Here is an 18,264-nt window from a genome sequence, read left to right on the forward strand (position 1 = left end):
ATGAGTTTACGCATCCGAGAGGGAATGTGACTGGAGGGTCCCTGGGACTAGAACTAGACAATTCCAAGGTGTCCCTGACACTCCTTCACAGGCAAGAGACCATCCAGACACTGGTCATTTCTCTTAATAATCAGGTATGGGACTATTTGCCCAGGAATTTAAAAGACATCTAAAACCTATTATGGTTGTTACATATCACTAAACCTCTTGGGATAAATGAATCTCCCACATTAATAAAAAATTACTTCCTTTATTTATCCTACAATTACTTCAAGTTTAAAGGGTACTGCTCCCTCCTCCTAAATTCTAGGGTTTTATGAGGAATTCTGTCCCCTTTCTACCCATGTGTGTCTCATTTTTACAGAATTTGATGTTATCCTCCTTCCAAACCTTTTCTTTTCAGAACCAGACGACTCTCTCAGGCACTCTTCTTCAGAAAGCCCTTTCTGCCCTTGGTCTAGTCACAACACAGTACCATTTCCCATCAGCCACGGAGAGGGCAGCAAGTGCGGCTGAGTGAAGCGGGAAAGCTGCCTGGCCTGGCTCAATTACTCTTACTGGCTGACGAGCAGAAACCACTGACTCTTGGTTTTCCCTCTGCAAAGCAGGAATCCACTGGTCCCTTCCATTTATTTCACCCAACTGGCACACAGATCAAGGATGCTGACAGACCAGGGATCCCAGGTGGGGGCCTCCCCGGGCTGAACAGACCTGCAGGGTTCTCTAGTCAACACTCTGCCTGTGCTTCTGAATGAATGCACACCATCACTGAAACTACAGAACTCAGGGCCAAGCAACCTCGGGTATGGAAATGTAAGATTCCCATGGATAGAAGGAGTATCAAAGGTGTGGGGCTCACTGAGTTGAGCTTTGTGATCCTTCCCCAGTGAAAAGATATCCAGGGAGAGTTTTTTTGTTTGTTTGTTTTGTTTTTTGTTTTTTTTTAACCAAACAACCTAAAGAAATACTTGTACTTAGATTTGAATGACTTCCTCATAACACCTTTTACTTTACCAGATAGCTTCATATGAAAGATTCATATGTTTCTATTTCCAATCAGAACACTCAACATTACCCAAGGCACAGAGATTACAAAGTAAACACCACCATATTTCATATCTTTCCAGTATTTAAAATAATTGAAGCCATTATTCCCCCCACAATTACTTGCTTGATCAATTCCCTGTAGCTTGACTCTCTCTACAATAGGGATGGGAAACTGTGACTGGGGAAGTTACAACTGCCTGAAGTCAACCAACAGAGTCTTGTCTCTTGGCTGACTTCAGGTCAGGAAACCAATTCTATTTCTTGTAGAAACCATAGTTCACATCCAAGAATCAATTCTCCATTCTTCAGGTTATTTTTTTGGCAGATGCATCTGAAGGAGACAGGTATTGAACCTTCTTTCTAAACCCAAGGGAACTGGTATTTCAGAGAAACACAGATACAAAGCTAAGTAGTTTTCACCAATCACCAGGAAGATGAAGTCTGAAAACTGCCCTGTTATCAAAAACGGTAACAGAATGGACAAAGTGTTTAAAAACAAAAACAGAAAGAAATACCTCCTGAGAGAAACTGGTCTTAACTTCCCTCAATGAACTTTCCTGAAAATAACATCCTATAACCACTATGACATCATAGACAAAGGAACGGAGGAAAACAGATTAAAAGAAGAAGATAGCATCACCAAACACATCTGTCATCAAAACGAACCACAACAACATGGTTGATAAAAATTCTTTTCTGGATTAAAGTTTATTTAGACAATCCCTTTAAGCAGTAAGAGCTTGGTTTGAATTTGGAATCTCAAATTACCTATACGTAATTTTAAAAACGAGAACACTCACATTTTTGTTTCATAGTCCTTCCAAGCTTTATCAAAAGGCTTTTTCAGATCCTGTAAACAAAGAGTAATAAATTAGGCGAGGCTAATCATTCACTTCTGTGCGAGATAAACGTACTTATCCCTGTACCAGCCCTGAAAGAAGCATTAATGTCTGCAATAAATGACGTATATAATCCCGTGAAAAATAAAGAATGCTCTTAAGTACACTAGCGGTGGCATTTCCTTTCTTTCTCTTAATATAGAATATACTAAATGCACACAAAAGCAAGGTGCTGCCACCCAGTTATGACACTCATGGGCCACCTTGTGTCACCTGTGCCCTACTCCCTGTCCTGGGCCTAATCTGAAAGTAAACCCTGAAAGACAACCTTTAATCTGCAAATATTTCAGGATGTCTTTCTAAAAGAAAGGAACTCTAATTGATAAATGAATCTCGACACATCTAACCCTGCTTTAAGCCCAATGACAGGAACAGAAAGGCCACCACATCCTCCTGGGGTCTCCTACTGCTCTTTCGTCTGCAATTCAGGACTTCATAAGCTCTGATAAAGCCTGCCTCAAAAACTACTGAGCCACTGGAAATTCTATCAAATGGTCCCCACCTATTTATGCTCCTTTCAAAGGGGTTCTTCAGGGAGTCAGAAATCTTTTTGTTGTTGTTGTTGTTGTTGTTGACTACTTTTTGGCTTTTCAATGGCCTCGGGTAAGGCCCAAGTGCCACAGCCTGGCATACAAGTCCCTGCACGAACTGGCTCCTCCTGCACCCTGGCAGCCTGACATGCAGCGCTGAGTCCTGCCCCATGTGTGCACCTGCGCCTTTCCTCTGCCTGGGATGCCTTCCCGCCCATGAGCTGGGCTAACTCCGCTGACCTGTTCTCCGAGCCCCTGAAGGCTCGATAGGGAATGTGTCTCAACAGCTCTCTCCGGGCACACTCTGTGAAGGAGACCCTGAGAAGCCTCTGTAGAGGTCCTGGAGATGGGACCCAGGAATCGTGTGCAGATCCAAAGAATTTGAGTCTCCCGAGAAGGCAGCCACAATCATGTCCCTTTCGTGGTGCATGTCTGTCAGGGCTGGCGGTGGGCAGGAGCAGCAGGCTGCCCAGCAAACACTCCTCTAGCCCTGCCCACTGCCCCCGAAACAGCTCCCGGCCTGCGTGCTTATAGTGGCTAGGCATGTCCTAAACAGCCAACATCCTCTGAAGGACAGAGAGACGAAATCAGCTCATGCCTGAAGACTGCGACCTTCCCAGCAGGAAAATACACACTTGCTAGGATCCTTTCCCAGTGGTGAATGGGCAACATGCCAGTTAGAAAGCCCAACTTCTCCCACAGGTTTCCCTCCTCCCTGGAGGGACCAAAACTCTTTACTGTTTCCAAAATAGCAGTTTTCTTTCCCTTCCCAGTCTCCTCCCCTCATCAAGTTTGTTGCACCAACAGGATGGCCAGAAAGGCCAAAAGTCACCACCATTCTGGCTGAAAGGTGGTCCCAAGATGGCAAATCAGAGGAAGCGGAGATAAAAGAGCCATCCTGTCGTCCCCATGAGAACGTACTGGCGTGGCTACTGCCCGGCAGGCCAAGTTACCGTGACTCTACATGGTCTAAAAGCTGCCCCCGGTGTCACAGTGTCAATGTCATACCCCTTTCACTCCTTTCAGGTCCCCCTTCAGCAAACTGTCCAAAGGGAAGGAGATTATGTTGTTCATATTCTGAATCTAAAAAACAAAAACAAAAAGGAGATTCTTATTCAGCTTCCTTGTGAATCTAAAGTAAGGACAGCAAGGACATTAGAGAGAACATTCGATAATGATTCGCCTCCACCTAAAACCCGGCTGGTGCAGGTACTGTGCCTTATTCAGTCACATTCTTTGGAACAATTTCATCTTACAAACGAATAGAGGACGAATGAAAAGTCTAGGTCTGTATATTTTTCACAGTAACAATCTTATATTGTTATGCTATAAAGTTTGTAAAGAAACAATCATTGCAGTGAAGAAAAAATATTTCAAAACAGTCAATGAGAGAATTACATCAAAAGCCTGGGATAAAAGGAAACCCCCACTTCTGACTCTCAATCACGGCTCCACCCATAAGCTGGGCTGTACTGGGGTTGGCGCTCTGGGCCCCAGGCCCCAGTCTCCACAGCAAGCTCCAAACAGGGGGAAAAAAGGCAAAGTCTTCTGTCTGCTGCAAAGGCACACAAGCAAATGCTGGGTGCGAATGATAAAAGAAATGTGTGTGTGCTGGGGAGGGAGAGTGTCAATGAATGTGTATGACGGAGTGTGTGGGTGTGTAGGGTGTAAGTGACTGTGTCTTGAGCATAAGAGTGAATGCACATGAGGGTCTGTGTGACTGAATGTGGGTATGAGTGATCGTGTACGTATGTGAGGGAGCATGTTAAGTGACTGAGGGTGTGATTGTGTGAGGATGTGATTGTGTGAGTGCAGATGTGAGCGTGTGAATGACTGTGTATGGGTGTGTGTGGGTGAGGGTGTAACTGTGTGTGGATGTGAGTGATTGTGTGAGTGTGGATGTATGTGAATGTGATTATGTATGAGTGTGTGTGGGTTTATGAGGGTGTGATTGTGTGAGGATGTGAGTGAATGTGATTGTGTATGGATGTGGGTGGGTGTGATTGTGTGTGTGGATGTGAGTGTGGGGGGTGTGATTGTGGGCATGTGAGTGGGTGTGTAAAGGTGTAAGTGACTGTCTCTTGAGTATGAGTGAATGCACATGAGGGTGTATGTGAGTGAATGAATGCGTGTGTGAGGGAGCATGTGTTTGAGGGTGTGCGTGTGTGTGGATGTGAGTTGGGGTGACTGCACTGTGTGAGGGTGTGTGTGTGGATGTGAGTTGGGGGTGACTGTGAATGTGACTATGTGAGGGTGTGTGTGAGGGTGTGACTGAGTGAAGATGTGAGTGACTATGTGAGTGTGGATGTGTGTGGGGGGGTGTGATTGTGAGGGTGTGTGAGGGTGAGCATGGATATGGGTGTGAATGCATGGGGTGTGCGTTGAGTGTGGTTGAGTGTGTGTGGATGTGAGCAGGTGATTGCGTGGGGTGTGAGTGTGGTTGTGAGTGTGTGTTGAGTGTGGATGTGATTGGGAATGATTGCATGTGTTGTGTGTTCAGTGGTTGTATGAGTGTGGATATGAGTGGGTGTGATTGTGTGGGGGGCATGTGAGTGTGAGGGTATGACTGTGTGGGAGTGAGGGTGTGATTGTGAGGAGGTGTGTGATTGTGGGCGGAGGTGGTGTGGGTGGGTGTGTGAGTGAGGGTGTGTGTTGGGGGGTGTTGCCAGGGAAAGAAGATAAATAGGAACAGGAAGGCCAAGAGCCTTGGTACCCCCATTCTTCTCCCTGAAGCAAGAAGGCAGGAGAGTGGGGACACACACTGTCCGCATGGATTAAACTGGGTGGAATGGAAGCCTCCTAACCAATAGGCACATGAGTAGCAAGCAAGTCTCCATGACAGCAGTTCAAATGCGACTCAACTCGAGATGCAAAGCTTCAGAAAGGAAGAGCCTTCAGGTACAGCCCCAGAGCCCTGAGCCTGAAAAGATTCCCTCCCTCAAGTGGAAAATGAGCTGGAAACCCACTTTCACACTTTCCAGGCTTGGAGCACTCCCCTGAATCAACCCAATGGCCAGTTCCCACTGCTGGGCCCCTGTGGCTTCTGTGACACTCTGGGCTCCTAGATTACAGGCCCAGAGAAGGAGAAGGCCAAGAGGAGGGACTTGGGGCCTTGTGTATTCATTCATACCATCGAGCAAAGGAAAGCTTTATTTCTAGTATAATTACCTTAAATAGGAAGATAAAATGGCACCACTTGTAAGGCAATATGGGATCCGATTTTTATGCACCATTCAGCGTACTAAACTTTTTTTTCTTTTTTTGAAACATGGTCTCACTGTGTCACCCAGGTTGGAGAGCACTTCAGCCTCAACTTCCTGAGCTCAGGGGATCCTCCCATGTTAGCCTCCTGAGTAGCTGAGATTATAGGCACAGGCCACTAGGCTTGGCTAATTTTTTTTTTTGTATTTTTTGTAGACAGCGTTTCACTGTGTTGCTCAGACTAGTCTTGAACTCCTGGACTTAAGAGATCCGCCCTCCTCGGCCTCCCAAAGTGCTGAGATTACAGGCACAAGCTACCGTGCCTGGCCAAAATTTTCCATTAGAAATAGAAATGTACTTGGAAAACACTGGTAAGGTATGTAATAACATCTGCATCCACAGCCAATTCTGCCAAATAAATGATCAATTAATGACTGTCATTTCAGAAATAATCTTTTTGGGGAACTTTTGCCTTAGGATTAAACAACTCAACATTTCTCATGTACCTGGCCTTCCTCCAAGGTACAATGTCATCAGCTATGACTTGCTAAGATCAGCCTTAAGCATTGAATTTTTAAATCCTGAAAAGCACAGTTTAAGGCGACGTTCCTTCCGGGACGACCAGATGGAACAAGGACAAACAGAAGGCCATGTAGATGAGTAACCTACAACAACAAGCACACCTAGATTTCCACTGTCATTGTCAGCCTTGGCAGCCAGACAGGTGAATGAGGAATGCAACTACGTCATAGTCCCCGCCTCCAGGGGCCACATTTCCCTCTACTTGCAAGGACCCTTGCAGACAGCCCCAAGTACCCAAGTATGGAGCCAGCTCTGTTTCCTCCAACGCTCTTCCTTCCTACAAAGTCCTCCCTCCCACCCTCCTCACTTGCTCGACACCCAAGAGTCATCTCTGACCCCACTGCTGCCACCCAGCCGTGCGGCACGCTTCTCAACAAATTCCAGGTCTTAACCCTACGTACACAGACCCGTCCCCTCCAACATTCCCTCCATGCCATTCTCACATTCACTGCCTCAGCTGGGCCTCACTGCTCCTTCTTGGAACTAAGGCTATGGCATCCCCTGCTCCCTGCCACCGCCTCCTAGCCTCTGCCTGCCCCAATCCCTCCTTCAGAGCTCAGGCAGGCTTCTCTGGGGTTGTGCCTCTAATAAAGACTAAACTACTTATTCCTGCATTTCACACTCTCCACAATCCATCCTTATTTGCCACGTTTCATCTTCATCTTTCTCCAAACTGAACTCTCTCCTTCCCTGATTCTATGCATGTGCTCAATTTGTTCTATTCGACGGAAAAGTCTTCCCTATCCCTGCTGTGTTCAAAGCCTTCTCATCTATCAGGAGTTACTCAAATGCCACTTTCTCTACTAAGCAACCCCGGCAGAATGTGATCCCTCCCTCCCCAAAATCCTCCAATATTTTCTTTCTTTCTTTCTTTTTGAGATGGAGTCTCATCCAGTCTGGAGTGCCGTGGCAAGATCTTGGCTCACTGCAACCTCCACTTCCCAGGTTCAAGTGATCCTCCCGCCTCAGACTCCTGAGTTGCTGGGATTACAAGTACCCACCACCATGCCTGGCAACTTTTTGTATTTTTAGTAGAGACAGGGTTTCATCATGTTGGTCAGGCTGGTCTCAAACTCCTGACCTCAGGTGATCCACCTGCCTCGGCCTCCCAAAGAGCTGTGATTACAAGTATGAGACACTGCGCCCAGCCCCTTTTCTAAATGTTTTAAGGCACTTGGCAGGCTCTTCCCTGCATTCATCTTTTTTTTTTTTTTTTTTGAGACGCAGTCTCGCTCTGTCGCCCAGGCTGGAGTGCAGTGGCCGGATCTCAGCTCACTGCAAGCTCCGCCTCCCGGGTTCACGCCATTCTCCTGCCTCAGCCTCCCGAGTAGCTGGGACTACAGGCGCCCACCACCTCGCCCGGTTAGTTTTTTGTATTTTTTAGTAGAGAGAGGGGTTTCACAGTGTTAGCCAGGATGGTCTTGATCTCCTGACCTCGTGATCCACCCGTCTCGGCCTCCCAAAGTGCTGGGATTACAGGCTTGAGCCACCGCATCCGGCCTGCATTCATCTTAGTGATCTCACACCCTAAGTTCTAAAGGGTGGCATCCACCTTTATTGTATTTTATGTTTCCCAGAGCTCTCAGCATGGAGCTTGGCATAGAATAGAGGCTTGAAAAATATTGATGGAAGAAATCAGTATACTGAAATATTTTTCTGAGCATTGAACACATAAAAGACAGAATCTATAGGGGCTTCAGATAAAATGTTAGTTCTATTAACCCCTTTAAACCAAATACAGCAAATGCGTGTGTGAATTCATTCATTCAAGTGTATTTATTGAGCACCTATTTTGCAGACAGCAACGGTAGGTAAATTTACAAAGGAGGCTGGGTGTGGTGGCTCATACTGGTAATTCCAACACTTTGGGAGGCCAAGGCGGGCAGATCACCTGAGGTCAGGAGTTTGAGACCAGCCTGACCAACATGGCAAAACCCCATCTCTACTAAAAATACAAAAATGAGCCAGGCAAGGTGGCACGTGCCTGTAATCCCAGCTACTTGGGAGGCTGAGGCAGGAGAATCGCTTGAACCCAGGAGGTGGAGGTTGCAGTGAGCCCAGATCATGCCACTGCACTCCAGCCTGGGCAACAGAGTGAGACTCTGTTTCAAAAACATAAATAAATAAATAAATAAATAAAAATTTTCACTCTGTTGCCCAGGCGGGAGTGCAGTAGCACGATCTTGGCTCACTGCAACCTCCACGTCCCGGGTTCAAATGATTCCCTGCCTCAGCCTCCCAAGTAGCTGGGATTACAGGCACATGCCACCCTGCCCGGCTAATTTTTGTATTATTAGTAGAGACGGAGTTTCACCATGTTGGCCAGGCTCCAAGGACAGCTCTGATGACCACTGTAAAGGAGCCACGTGTCCGGAGTAGTGGCAGGACAGGGGGGGTGTACGGATGAGTTAGGAAACAAAAACAAGCAAGCGAGGACCTCAGTCCTCATAGAGCCTCTCCCCGCGGGTGAACAGGGGAGACACGCCACATGTTTAGGTAAGTAAACTACCAAGTGGAAACTCTGAGAGCCAGGAATGAGATGCCATGGAACTTCCACGAAGAGAACACTATTTGTAGCCTGGATACCAGGGAAATCTCTGTTTAGCAGTGGATGCGAGACAGACCTTCAAAAGATGGGGCATTGTGAGGTGGGGGCAGGGGTAGGTTGGGCAAAAGGAACAGCGTGGAGGGTGGTCACAGTGCTGGTGTGAACCTGCCAGCCGTGGCAGTCAAGGAGTCAGCAGAAAGCAGCAGCTGGAGAGAAAGAAGCCTGGTGCCAGGTCAGTGAGGGGGATTCTGGCTTCATTCAGTTTTTCTCTTTGGAATTATTTAAATTATCAAAATTAGGAAACTATTACTTTTCTAATCAGAAAATAAATTATTATAATAGAGACAGAAAAGTAGATCAGTGGTTGCCTGGAGCGGAGGGGAAGATGGGATTAACTGTAGAAGAACATGAGGGCCCTTAAGGGGAGAAGAAAATGTCCTAAATCGGATTTAAGGTGATGGTCGCACCACTTGGTAAAGTTACTGGAAATCACTGATGTGTACACTTGAAATGGGCAATTTTTATAACATGTAAAATATGCCTCAACAAAGGTGTTTACTTTTTAAAGAAAATCTCACAAATATCAACAGAATCCCCATCAATGGCTTCACTAATAATGCTTCCAGACTCCTGGACATCAGCCTGTTTGCCTCTGCCTTTCCACGCTCAGTGTATGCAACCCACACAGCACACACACCTCGTGGCTCAGGGAGAATTTCCCAGGACACGGCCACTCTGGTCTCTGTCTGGGCCAGAGAACAAGTGCATGGGAGCTGGATGCCCTTGTTGGCAGATGTGCCCTGCAGCCTGAGTGTCGGGCAGGCTCTGGGCTTCCTCCGTGTGTCTGGCAGCCTCAGATCCATAGCCAAACGAGCCATCCTCGAGTTCTGGCCGAGAGAGATGAAAACCACAGCCAGAAGATGATTATACATCCCTTGTGCTCAGGCAGCTCCAGTCTCAATTTATGAGTAATGACATTTTCATGCTCTTTGGGAAAAATTACATTATCCCTGGGTAACCCAACCAGAATATTTTCCTTAGCACCAAGAAAGCATAGAGTTTTCTCATGTTTCGACTCACTTTTAACAAATACATTATGTAAAATGGCTTTTTAAAACATCGAGTGCAACCCGAATACAAATTATTAATCTTAATCACTGCTATTAACTTTGGACCAACAAGCAGGCAATTGTTTTTTTTTTTTTTTTTTTCAGACGGGGTCTCTCCCACCCAGGATGGAACAGTGAGGCTCCAGTGATCCTCCCACTTCTGCCTCCCGAGTAGCTGGGACCACAGGCAAGAGCCACCATGCCTGGCTAATTTTTTTATTTTTATTTTTTGTAGAGACGGGGTCTCGCCATGTTGCCAAAGCTGGTCTCAAATTTCTGGGCTCAAGCAATCTACTCACCTCAACCTCCCGAAGTGCTGAGATTATAGGCATGAGCCACCACACCCAGCCCAGGCAATCTTTCAAATAACAATCCGCCCTTTCCCCATCTCCCCCGCCCTCTTCCTGTCTTAGCTTTTCCCTGGAGTTCACTTGGATATGTCTGACAAGGTGAGTAAGTAGTCAAAGGTCTGTGATCTCTCAAGTAGAAATAAAATGATTCAGTCAGTGGGACAGGCAGTAAACAGGGTTATAAGGCATAAAGAACAAAATCATTACACTAACGTCACAGCTGATGAGCAAACAAAGGCCAGAAGGCACAGAGAGGGGAACAGAGCCAGTCAAACAGTCATCTCTTCACAATATCCTTCCTATTTTTTTTGGTGGGGGGGATGGTGGTGGGGGGGACCTTAAAACTCACTGCCTCTAGCTCTGTCACTTCCCACTTTCCCCCACCCCCCAGTTCACAGGCCACCCTCTCTGTTCTCTGGCCACTGACCAACAGCTGCTGATCCAGCCGAAGTGTGGAGGTGCAGCCCAACCTCAGGGAGCTGCAGTGCTGCCTTCTCTTTGACTTAGGCAGTGAGTCATTCTGCTTTGCCAAATGATCTTGCCCAAAGGGATCCATCCAGAAGCCTGAAGCTAGACAGGATTCTTACGTTATAGCTATTTTTAAGGAGCAGCCAAAGGTCACTGGGCAGAATCTTTCCAGCTGTAGCCTCATGGGTCTAAAAAGTAACAGGTCTTCCCAGGGCTCACCTCCAAAACCCTTAACAGAGTCCGACTCTCTTCGAGGACAATCAGCTTTTCCTTTAAAAGGCCATTCTGTCACCATGTAATATAAAACATGGCCAAAGGATCTTACCTGAGGCTTGCCTGCGTCATGTCACGTATTTGAATATGCCCAGTTTATGAGAAACTTGAGAGGTAGAAAAGACGCTTTGAGATGTGGGGAGTTTTTAACTCGAGCAAATGCTGCTCAGTCATAGCGTTAAATAGGAAAAAGCACAGCCTCAAAGAAAGCAAACCACCTATTCACCTGCACAGGCCAGGCAACACCTTGTCTAAGGGTGGGCAGTTGCAGAAAGACCTCACACCTCATTGTATCAATTAAGGGCATTCTTAGCAGTGACTGCAGCATTAACAAGGATATGCAAGTGTGAAACAGCCTTCCAGTGCTGGAAGCTTCCAGCCACTTCCAGGAACCAGAGCCCACGGCCTAGGACATGTGTGTGAGGCAGACGTTAAAGAGTGGAAAGTGAGCTGTAGACCTGTGATGTCCCACAGGATAGACACTAGCTATATGCCCCTCTTCACATTTAAATTGATTAAACTTAAAGGAAGTTAAAAATGGAGTTCCTCAGTTGCACTAGCCACATATCAAATGCAACAGTCACATGTGGCTAGAGACTTGTTAGACTCAGTAAGGCAGATATACAGCATTCCCATCAATGCAAACAGTTCTACTGGGCACCAACACTTGGAACAAATGGCTTTTGAAAAGTTTTAAGCAGCTTTATTGAAGTGTCATGGATAGACAATAAACCACATGCATTTAAAGTACGACTTGATATGCTATGACACATGGATACTCCTATGAAGCTATCACCAAAATCCAGACTGCCAAAGTACCCTCTCATCCCGAGAGGACGTTTCCTTGTGCTCCTTTTGCAACTCCAGCTCCTTTCCCTCAAGTCTCTGGCAACCCCGATCTGCTTCTTTGACACAGAACACTGCATTTTCTGGAATTTTATATACGGTATCTGGAATCACCCAGCGTGTACGCTTTTTCATCTGGCTTCTTGCATAATGATTTTGGGACTGAGCATAATGACTCTGCAATTCATTCATGTAGTTGCGTGTACCAGTAGTTCACTTCTTTTTCTTGGCCAGCACTGTTCCATCATATGGCTCCACTGCAGTCTAGCCAGACACCTGTTGATGGACGTTTGAGTTGTTTCCAGTTTGGGGGATACTACAGATATCACAAATAAAGATGCATGATCATTTGTGGGATGGGGACTCTTTCAAATAGTGTCAAACAGGCCTCGTTATAAGGTGGCCTTGGAGCAGACTGCAAAGGAGGTGGGCAGAAAGCCACGTGAGGACCTGGGGGAAGTGCCCTCTGGGCCCAGGGGACTCTAACACAAAGGTCCTGGGGCAGGAGTATGCCTGGCAGGTTCTGTTCTTTCTAAAGGCTGCTTATCTGAAAGAATGGGTATCCAGGCAGAAAGTATTTTTGAGAAGCACAAGGTATTGAGTAAAACGGCCTGAATAAACCATCAAACGACACAGGGCCATTTAATCCCATTTAACCCGTACAATTACTTTGAGAAATAAGTGCCGTGACCCCCATTTTGCAGGTATGGCAACAGAGGCTTGAGTGATCCACGTTGCCTCCAAATCACACAACTATTAGCAGCAGAGTTGGCTAGAACTGTGAAGCCAGAGCTCTTCCTATCAGCTCACTATTAAACACAGCTGGACTTAAACTCCTGCTGTCACAGGGCAAGATGGTTTACACCTGCCAGGCCAGGCCAGGCTAAGCTACGCTGGGGCTGGGCACCTGCTGCCATCCTAGGTGCTGTCTCCATCAAAAAGCCCTCCTGTTCCCTTTGACACAGAGCAGCCCATCAGGTACACACAAGGGAACTCTAAAGAGGAAACTCACTGATATGGTTTGGGTCTGTGTCCCCGTCGAATTGTAATCCCCAGTGTTGGAGCTGGGGCCTCGATCACGGTGGTGAAGTTCTCATGACTCGTTTAGCACCATGCCCCTTGGTACTGGGCAGCAAGTGAGTTTAAAAGTGTGTGGCACCTCCCACCTCATTCTTGCCCCTGCCCGCGGCCATGTGAAGTGCTGCCTCCCCCTTCACCTTTCGCTTCCTGAGGCCTCCCCAGAAGCCAAGCAGAGCAGATGCTGCCATGCTTCCTCTACAGCTTGTGGAACCATGAGTCAATTAAACCTCTTTATATATATATATTTAAGTTACCCGGTCTCAGACATTTCTTTATAGCAGTGCAGGAACTGACTAATACAATCATCTAGGCCACTTTCATTTTTGGTGTAAGTGAACAGATCCCCTGGGCCACAGTATTGCCTTGAAGTCTATCACACACACATGCATGATGCACACACTCCCGTCTAGGCACTCTCACAGAGGGCCCTCCTGAACAGTTGCACCCAGCCCGCCCCTGGCAGCAGAGTCACTGATGGTTTAATTAAAAAGGAGAGGGGGAGCCCATGCTGATCCTAAGTGTTTAACACAAACTGAAAGATCAAAACCAACCAGCTGGCAAAAACACATTGGCAACTTTCACACCAGAACAAGGAGGAAAATCGCTGACCTGGTTTCTGCTCTTAATGCCGCTTCTCTGGCAGTCAACAGCTCTGATCTTTCAGGCTCTAAGTGGAGAGAAAACTGGGCCCTCTGCCCCCTTCTCCACTAGAATAAACAAAGAGCTTGGACACGTCAGTCGGCCACCAACAACCGCGCAGACACCCACTGAAGGCCAGTTCTGGAAGCCGGAGGACAGCACTGGAGAACCCAGGACTCAGGCACCCAAAACTACTTCTAAAACCGGATGATGGTAAAACAATTGCTGAAGCCATCAACCAGAAATGAAAGTACTTTTGCAAAGGTATTACCTCCAAGAATCCAGGTTTAGGAAGCAGCTCTGACCTCTGCAGGACCTGGGGCACACAAAGTCTCCATCTCACCAAGGGTGAGAGTCGGAAGCACTGGACTGAGGCTGTCCTCGGGGCAACGGTTCTCAGTGTGGCTCCCGACCAGCAAGGCCAGCATGACTAGGAACAGGAAATGCAAAACCCTGGGCCCTACCCCAGACCTGTGGAATCAGAAACTCTTGGGGGAGCCCAACAGGTGTGGTCTAACAAGCCATGCAGGTGATGCTGATGCACCCCAGCTGGAGAGCCACAACCCTGCAGGTGAGGTGTGGAGGCTGGGGCTGTGCCTTTCTAACAATTCCGGTGCTGCTGGTGCAGCTGGCCCAGGGGCCGCACTTGGAGGACCTCTGCTCCAGGGCAGTGCTGCTCAAGCTTGACTGCCTGCTATTGCCTGAAGCTCCTACACACTAAGATTCTGGCTTCACAGGCCTCGGGGAGGCTGGAATTCTAAGAAGCCCCAGGCGATTCCAGTGATGCTCTGTGGGTGCCCGACCAGGGCCCCTGTGGCACCAATGGTACAAACCCTGCCCACATGCCTTCTAAGCTGGAACCTGGAGTATATGAGCACTGATGTGGGGTGCCAGGCTTCAGATTTTAAGCAATGATTACCAAACAGCTGAAAGTTCCCAAAGACAGGGGAATGCAAACAAGCACATGCTGAATTTCTATCAATTCGCTGACAATTCCCTCAGTGAGCCAGGGGCAGAGGCTTGACTCCTGGCTGGGCCCATCACCCCAAGGACAAAGGGGCACAGGGTCTCCACAGCTCACAATCCCCCGTTTCCCTTCTCATCAACCTTGGGCTTCCAGTTCCTTCCCTGGGGCCTGGAAACAGGCTCAAGCCCCTCTCACCCTAGGAACCCACCTGGCTTTCCTCTTCCATTATCAGCCTTTCTTAGAACAGTGAACACCTGTGATCCCTATGCCTCCACCTGCAGCAGCCGCTCTTCTGCCTTTAAGAAAAGTCCGGGAAACGTCCCTGAGGCCCCTCTCAGGCACCCAAGCCAACAGGGCTGCTCTTCTGCACCCCTGCTGTGGATGTGGCTCCCGAGCTCCTTCACTCACACCCCGGACTACTACAGCCCTCCTACCTGGTATCTCTATTCCCTACAGCCCTACCAGGCCGTATCTCCACCCCCAGTACTACAGCCCTCCGGAGACTTGGTATATATACCCTCCTACAGCGCTCCCACTCTTTCTCTACACCCCTAGAGCCCTTCCACCAATATCTACACCCCACTACTCCAGCCCCTCTACCAATATCTACACCCCACTACTCCAGCCCCTCTACCAATATCTACACCCCACTATTACAGCCACTCCATCAACATCTATGCCCCACTACTCCAGCCCTTCCATCAATATCTACACCCCACTACTCCAGCCCCTCTACCAATATCTATATCCCACTACCACAACCCCCTCCACCAATATCTACACCCCACTACTCCAGCCCCTCTACCAATATCTATATCCCACTACCACAACCCCCTCCACCAATATCTATACCCCACTACTCCAGCCCCTTCACCAATATCTATACCTCATTACAGCCCCTCCATCAACACCTACACCCCACTACTCCAGCCCCTCTACCAATATCTACACCCCACTATTACCGCCCCTCCATCAACACCTACACCCCACTACTCCAGCCCTTCCACCAATCTCTACACCCCACTATTGCAGCCCTTCCACCAATATCTATACCCCACTATTGCAGCCCCTCCGCCAATATCTATACCCCACTATTACAACCCCCCACCAATATCTATACCCCACTACTCTAGCCCCTCCACCAATATCTATACCCCACTATTACAGCCCCCCACCAATATCTATACCCCACTACTCTAGCCCCTTCACCAATATCTACACCCCACTATTACAGCCCCTCCACCAATATCTATACCCTACTACTCCAGCCCCTTCACCAATATCTACACCCCACTATTACAGCCCCTCCACCAATATCTATACCGCACTACTCCAGCCCTTCCACCAATATCTATACCCCATTATTGCAGCCCCTCCACCAATATACCCCACTATTATAGCCCCCCACCAATATCTATACCCCACTACTCCAGCCCCTTCACCAATATCTACACCCCACTATTACAGCCCCCCACCAATATCTAAACCCCACTATTACAGCCCCTCCACCAATATCTATATCCACTATTACAGCCCCCCACCAATATCTATACCCCACTACTCTAGCCCCTTCACCAATATCTACACCCCACTATTACAGCCCCTCCACCAATATCTATACCCCACTACTCCAGCCCTTTCACTAATATCTATACCCTACTATTACAGCCCCACACCAATATCTATACCCCACTACTCCAGCCCTTTCACTAATATCTATACCCCACTATTACAGCCCCCCACCAATATCTATACCCCACTACTCCAGCCCCTTCACCAATATCTACACCCCACTATTACAGCCCCCACCAATATCTACACCCCACTATTACAGCCCCTCCACCAATATCTATACCCCACTACTCCAGCCCTTCCACCAATATCTATACCCCACTACTCCAGTCCCTCTACCAATATCTACACCCCACCATTACAGCCTGTCCACCAATCTCTACACCCCACTACTTCAGCCCCTCCACCAATATCTATACCCCACTATTACAGCCCCTCCACCAATATTTACACCCCACTATTACAACCTCCTCCACCAATATCTATACCCCACTATTACAGCCCCTCCACCAATATTTATACCCCACTATTACAACCTCCTCCACCAATATCTATACCCCACTATTACAGCCCCTCCACCAATATCTGAACCTCACCACTCCAGCCTCTCCACCAAGATCTATACTCCCTCTCCACCCTGTACCTACACCCCCACAACTACAGCCCTCCCACCTGTATACATCCCCCTACAGCCCTCCTACCTGTATCTATACTCCCTTACAGCCCCTCCACCCCATATCTACACCCCCTACAGCCCTTCCACCCCCTATCTACATCCCCACTATAGCCATTCCACACAGTACCTTGTAGATTTGGCAAACAATTTTTTTTTTAAGTTTGAGGTCACCTATATCATGGTAGTTGTCCCTTTAATAGCCAGCAATTGAGAAAACACAATGACAACAACAAAAACAAACCATTTTAGGTTCATTAATACTTTCAGACAGAAACAGTGTGTCCTACACACATTTGAGAATTGTGAAGACATTGATTTCTAAACCTTGCAAGCAGGCTTGTGTGCAGAAGGACAAGTGCCATAGCGCAGTGCCCCTCCACCCGCAGGGATCCAGGGAACCAGGGACTCAGGGTTCGGGGCGGGGAGTCACTGCTCCCTGCTTCAAATGCTGTACCCTCAGGGCTCCGCAGGCTGCCAGTGGCCATCCTGGCACAGGCTGTCTTCTAATAAAAGCATCTGTGTCCCCTGCCCAGGCAGGAGTTGCCCGAGGTCACCGCCCTATACAGCACCAGCAGATGGACAGCACCCAGCAGGTGCCCAGTCCTCGTCTCTGTGAGCTCACCCTCCCGCGTCCAAGGCCTCACCACCCTATCTTTGCCCAATATGTATGGCTTTTCCCACTTTCTCTGTATGGGGGTTACAGTATTGCAGCATTCCCTCCCAACCCCAAAAAGCAACAGTATCCAAGTCCAATGGAAACCTATTCTGTGGCTATGCCACAACCAAAATGTAGACATCTGATGCCAGCCTTATTTGTTCATCGTCTCGATCAAACAATGTGCTTTTGTTTTTGGTTAGAGATTTGTGAGTATAGAATATAGCTTAGCATTGAAGTCTTTTGGGTCTTAGATAAGGAATTTCCAACTATAAATGAGGCCATACTAAAATCTAAATGGCAGAGGTTTCTAGGGGCCCAAAGTGACTGTCAGCAAGTCCATCATCGTACTCTCTCTCCCTTCCTCACTCGAAGCCCTAGCCCTCAAGCCCGACTCACTCGAAGCCTATGGACTCCTAATTTGCACACGAATCTAACAAGGCGCACAAGTCATCTTGCTCTTCAGTTCGCAGCACTGTAAAACAGAGACCTTAGAGGCACCCAAGCACTGATAGCAGGAGAAAGGGCAACCAATAGAAAAAGTGTCAGAATATTAAAAAGCAAATGTCAGAAATGGACACCTAGTAACAGTACAGGACTAATCCAAGGGCAGATATTCCCATGTACCCCAAGCCACTGACGATGTCTCTAGATTTCAGCATAGTCCATTAGTTTACGTCCAAAACAGTGACTTAAATCTTCCCCCTAGAAAGATGATATGATCATTGCTCTTGTTTAATTTAAAAAAAAGTAAGACATTTAAGAATCTAAGATATTGTCATAGGAGAAAGTCTATGGAAGTACTGAGGGTGAGGACCTCTG

General features: G+C 47.7%; 1 protein-coding gene across 5 annotated transcripts in view; it reads right to left on the reverse strand.

Annotated features, from left to right (window-relative positions):
• The window catches only part of ASAP2 (ArfGAP with SH3 domain, ankyrin repeat and PH domain 2), a 203,160-nt gene that overhangs the window by 87,428 nt on the left and 97,468 nt on the right, over positions 1 to 18,264 (reverse strand). For all 5 annotated transcript variants that reach the window (XM_015111666.3, XM_015111664.3, XM_077960160.1 and 2 more), the window contains exons 4-5: positions 3,485 to 3,559; positions 1,848 to 1,897 (exon numbers count right to left, since the gene is read on the reverse strand). In XM_015111666.3, the coding sequence (XP_014967152.1) occupies positions 1,848 to 1,897; positions 3,485 to 3,559 (125 nt within the window). The remainder of the gene's footprint in view (positions 1 to 1,847; positions 1,898 to 3,484; positions 3,560 to 18,264) is intronic.

This window comes from Macaca mulatta, chromosome 13 (genome assembly GCF_049350105.2).
Source record: "Macaca mulatta isolate MMU2019108-1 chromosome 13, T2T-MMU8v2.0, whole genome shotgun sequence".
NCBI lineage: Eukaryota > Metazoa > Chordata > Mammalia > Primates > Cercopithecidae > Macaca > Macaca mulatta.